We start from the raw sequence: 5,180 nt of genomic DNA on the forward strand, positions 1-5,180 counted from the left end.
AATATATATATATTCTCGATATGTTGCACTAAGTATCGATGATGTGACATAATTTCGATATGTTGTACACTTACCGTACACACTTATATAAGTATCAATGATGCGACACTTACTTATTGGATATGATAAACATAAAAAATTGGATATCCAATAGATGTGTATCAACTCATTATCCGTGTTTACATAAGTTTACATANCGCTCCAAAAACATGTCACAATTTTCTCGTTTCTAATTAACCTGCAAAAACATCCACTGTTTATGGATTCTGGCGCATTTCCCTTGACCGTGAAGCGGCACGAGGTGGTGACTGCCGCCGCGTTGCCGATGCAAGAGCATTGGCTGCCAATGTCGAACCTGGATTTGCTCCTCCCGCCACTCGACTTCGGAATCTTCCTCTGCTACAAGAGAAACCAAGTTAACCAAAACTTGATATCTTCCAACAACATGGTGAGCGTGATGAAGGCGGCCTTATCCAAAACCCTGGTATCCTTCTACCCGTTAGCCGGAGTCGTCGTGCAGAATCGCCACGACGAGCCGGAGATCCTGTGCAACAATCACGGCGTCGATTTCGTGCACGCTTGTGCGGATGTAGGGTTAATGGATCTGGACCTTCACCACCCGGACGTGTCAGTTCATGGGAGACTTGTTCCTCTCAAGACGCATGGCGTGCTAGCCGTTCAGGTACACTCGCTCAATTTTGATAATATTCAGAAATTAAAAACCATCGTATTAACTCAAAATTTATTTTTGTGAAATAGATTTTTGACTCGACTAATTTATAAAAAAAAATTTATTTATATCAAATTTATTATTTTTGATGACAGATAGATTGACATGTCTCATGGATATAGATATGTAAGACCGTCTCAAAGATATCTATATTTTTAAAGAAAATTGCGAGTTCTAAAAAGTCATTGATTTTATATAAAAGATCATATGATTGTATAATACTTGCCCGAATTTTATCGAACAAAATAAAAAATAAAAAAATACAACACCTCTAATTTAGTTTTTAAATATATATGTTTATTATTCATATGTAGACAAAATCATAAATTAGTTAGATTGCCAAAATATACCAATTCCACCACGTCGAAATTAATGACGTTTAATTCTACCTTTCTTGCCAACTAATTTCTTAAACTACAAGTATGACTTCGTATAATTGCAAAAACATTATATATACTAGTGTACCGACGGACGCATTGAGTTTTTATATAATATTTTTTATAATTCATTTGGTTTATACTTAAACGAGGATCCACGTTTAATTATAACGAATAGTGAAAGACTCCACTGTAATTTTGATATATTAATTTAAAACTAAATAGAAAAAAAAGAAAGGAAAAAAGATCAAAGTAGAAATTTAACCTACAATTTAGAAAACAAAAACTCTATCCGCAAAGCTACTTGCGATTTGTATTAAATTTTTAACACTTTATTAATATATAATTATTAAAACAGACCATAANTTAAATATTTATGAAAATGAGCTAATTTCTTAAACTACTAAATAAGTATGACTTTGTGCCCCGACAACCGACGCCTAACCCACTCTAATTATTATTTACAATCTTTTTTATATATTGAATTAGTATATCATGACGTGCAAATTATCTTATTAAAAAAAGAATGCGCAAGAATATATTTATATATATAACTAATACCCTAAATCTCATAATTTTTTCATTAAAATTATTTTAATTAATAATAAATTCTTTTATCGGAAAAATTATAAAAATAAATTTATAGGCAAGAGTAGTTCTCTTGTGAGACGGTCTCACGAATCTTTATCTGTGAGACGGGTCAATCCTACTGATATTCACAATAAAAAGTAATATTCTTAGCATAAAAAGTAATACTTTTTAATAGATGACTCAAATAAAAGATTCGTCTCATAAAATATGTTCAGTGAGACCGTCTCACATAAGTTTTAGCATATAGGCAAAACATCATATAATTTTGTACTTGATGGTATTTTTGGAACCACACACCATCCACATCATAATCATAAATAAAATATATATATATGATTAAGAATAGTTAAAGCAACACATATTTTATAACTAAAAAATAAAATTATATTGAAGTATTTTTAGAAAATAGTCTGCTAAAATGTCATATCTATTTCATATATAGTGATTTTTTAATTAGAAAAAAATGTAAAACCCGTCTGGTGAGAGTTACTACCTCCGAATATATAGATTACATTTTATTTTTCATTTGTCACAAATATATATATAAAATGTCTATATTTAATAATATTATTTCTATTTTTTTTTTACCAATATACATGTTTCATTAATGAATGAGTTATTTTTAACAAATTTTAATATTTTTAAAGAACACATTAAATAAAGATAAATAAAAAATTTATTTGTGTAATTGATTTATTTGATGATATTCTTAATATGACTATATATATTGTTTACATATCCTATACTATTTTATTATATTAAAAAAATAATCAAATTAAAAATAAAATTAAATTTTGATCAATTTAAATTTTTTAAACACATTTGATAAAATTTTCTTATTTTTAAAATTTTAATAATATTATGTATAGGTCGGATTAAAGCGGACACAACGAGAATAAATATTTATATTTATTTTATATTATGTAGTAACATAGTATGGAGGAACAGATGTTGACTTGAGTTTTTATAGGTGACAGATCTGAAATGCGGTGGTCTAGTGATCGGCTGCACCTTCGACCACCGTGTCGCCGATGCCCACTCCGCCAACATGTTCCTCACGGCATGGGCGGAGGTCGCTCGATCCAAGAAAATCACCCTCCTTCCAACGTTCCGCCGCTCGTTTCTCAATCCGCGCCGCCCTCCGCAACCGCATGAATCGCTCGACCAATTTTATGTGCCGCTATCATCTCTGCCGCTGCCTACGTGCGATGACAATCCTCTCAATCACCTCACCAGCCGAATCTACTACGTGAAATCCGAAGAAATTGATCGGATCCAGTACGAAGCGAGCTGCAGCGACGGATCAAAGAGAAGCAGGATCGAGTCCTTTAGCGCATTTCTCTGGAAATCAATCGCCGACACCAGCGCCGCTCATCGATCGAGAAACGTGAAACTAGGGATTGTAATCGACGGTAGATCAAGACTGATCACCGGCGGGAAAGGCGAATCGAGGCCGTTGGACAGATATTTCGGGAACGTTCTCTCCATCCCGTACGTACAGGCGTCAGTGTCCGATCTCCAAGTGGCGTCTCTTGAGAGTGTCGCTGAGACGGTGCACGGACTCGTGGCGGCGGCGGCCACGGCGGAGCATTTCTCAGCGCTCATCGATTGGGTGGAGCTGCGGAGGCCGAAGCCTGCGGTCGTGAAAGTGTACTGTAAAGATGAAAACGACGACGCAGCCATCGTCGTGTCGTCGGGTCAGAGGTTCCCGGTTTTGGATCTTGATTTCGGGTGGGGTGGGCCTGTATTCGGGTCGTACCATTTTCCGTGGGGTGGAGAGACCGGGTACGTGATGCCGATGCCCAGCGCTGATGGGAATGGGGCTTGGATCGTGTACATGCACCTCATGGGGAGGCATCTGGACCTGCTTGAGGCACGTGCGCCTCACGTGTTCATACCCTTTGACCACACATTCTTAAGTTTTGAAGCATAAAATGTATTTTATTTCTAAAAAAATTATCCGGTTTGTGTTTATATAATATGTATATTGGTAGTGTGTGAAAATACTTAAAAAATTATTATGAAACTTCTTGTTTTACAAATTTTTACAGACTTGTAAAAAAAAAATTCATAATCTTTTTTTAAACATTTGAAAAAACTACCATAATATAATATAATGTGTATATCTTGAAACAAAATTAATAATTCTAAGATTATATATTTTTAAATCTTTCTTGTAAAAATATGTTATGAATTTATTGCATTTCAAGATTTCTACACCTGAATGATAAATATTATCCTAACACATCAATTTTTCTTCAAATCATAAATATTGGTGTTCGCACATAAAATTTGAGAGCGTACAAGCATAGAAGCGTGCCAAAGTTGCGAAATAACATGATTTCAATTATCAAACGACGTGGATCTCGATTAGTTTGTTAGTTTTAATTCTTTCGATAAGTCACAAAGCTAAGAACTTAAATAAAGAATCTTATGAAAATTATAGAAGGAATCTAAGAACAACAAAAATTATGCATTTACGAACTTGAACAATAGTTTTACAAGAAAATCGGATGAACATGTTGAAAAGAAATAAAACTATTAGAAATTGAAATAAGCGAACAAAACATTGAAAGAATTTTCAGAACTTTGTTATAACATTTTGCTGACGAGTTTGTCAGAGGTTTTCTGATAATTTATGTTTGTTTTTTATTCAATTCCTCCGAGTAGTTCCAACCACATTCAACAATCATCCATCGTGAGTCAGTTGACCAACTCCTCTAATCGTGTTTCCTGTTTGTACGGATGTAATTTCCAAATATTTGTTTTTGGAAATACAGTCAATTTTTATATAAAATATAAGAAATTATGTTGAAATTTTTTGTAACTATTTTGTGGTACTAATATTTTAATTAGTTTCTTTATTTCTTGGATAATATGAAATTTCTTCTCCCACCCCCCCACACCCCACCCCACCCACCAAAACAAAAATAAATAATGGTGTAATTATATCAAGCATCTCTATAATTTATATGGATAATATGTGAATTTCTATACAAATAATTTAGCAATTATATTAAATATAACTGGAATTTGTTTGGTCGGATATATGTAGTATCATGATTTAAAAGTTAATTTGTCGTGCTAATATATGGATAATATCAATGTTTTCATAACCCAACCGATATCGAACCGGTTTACCTTAAAATAATGGTTCAATCACTCTGTCAGATCGGAACACTGTTATATTATATAAAATATTAATAAAATATAGTATATATATATATATATATATCAAACTCGACGTTGGTTATATTACGTGTCGACGTGATCAAATACATGCAGGTACGTAACGTCGACACTGATCTTATTACGCGTCAACATGAAATGCTACTAACAGCTACGTTGCACCAACTTCACTCGCATGCACGTACACCTTGTGTCTTGTCATAACGAGCAATTTCGACCACCTAAGTCATGCATGTATGTCGTAAAAGACTACGCCTTCGTCTTTCCTCTGCGCCTATTTAAACGAGTTCGCC

General features: G+C 33.6%; 1 protein-coding gene across 1 annotated transcript; it reads left to right on the forward strand.

Annotated features, from left to right (window-relative positions):
* Window positions 1–203: 203 nt before the first annotated feature.
* LOC140962392 (coniferyl alcohol acyltransferase-like) lies at window positions 204–3,633 on the forward strand. Its single transcript, XM_073421258.1, has 2 exons — window positions 204–682; window positions 2,669–3,633. The coding sequence occupies exons 1-2, from the start codon at window positions 260–262 to the stop codon at window positions 3,629–3,631; spliced, it is 1,386 nt and encodes a 461-aa protein (XP_073277359.1). The 5' UTR covers window positions 204–259; the 3' UTR covers window positions 3,632–3,633.
* The last annotated feature ends 1,547 nt before the right edge of the window (window positions 3,634–5,180 follow it).

This window comes from Primulina huaijiensis, chromosome 17, assembly GCF_012295235.1.
Source record: "Primulina huaijiensis isolate GDHJ02 chromosome 17, ASM1229523v2, whole genome shotgun sequence".
In the NCBI taxonomy this organism is placed as follows: Eukaryota; Viridiplantae; Streptophyta; class Magnoliopsida; order Lamiales; family Gesneriaceae; genus Primulina; species Primulina huaijiensis.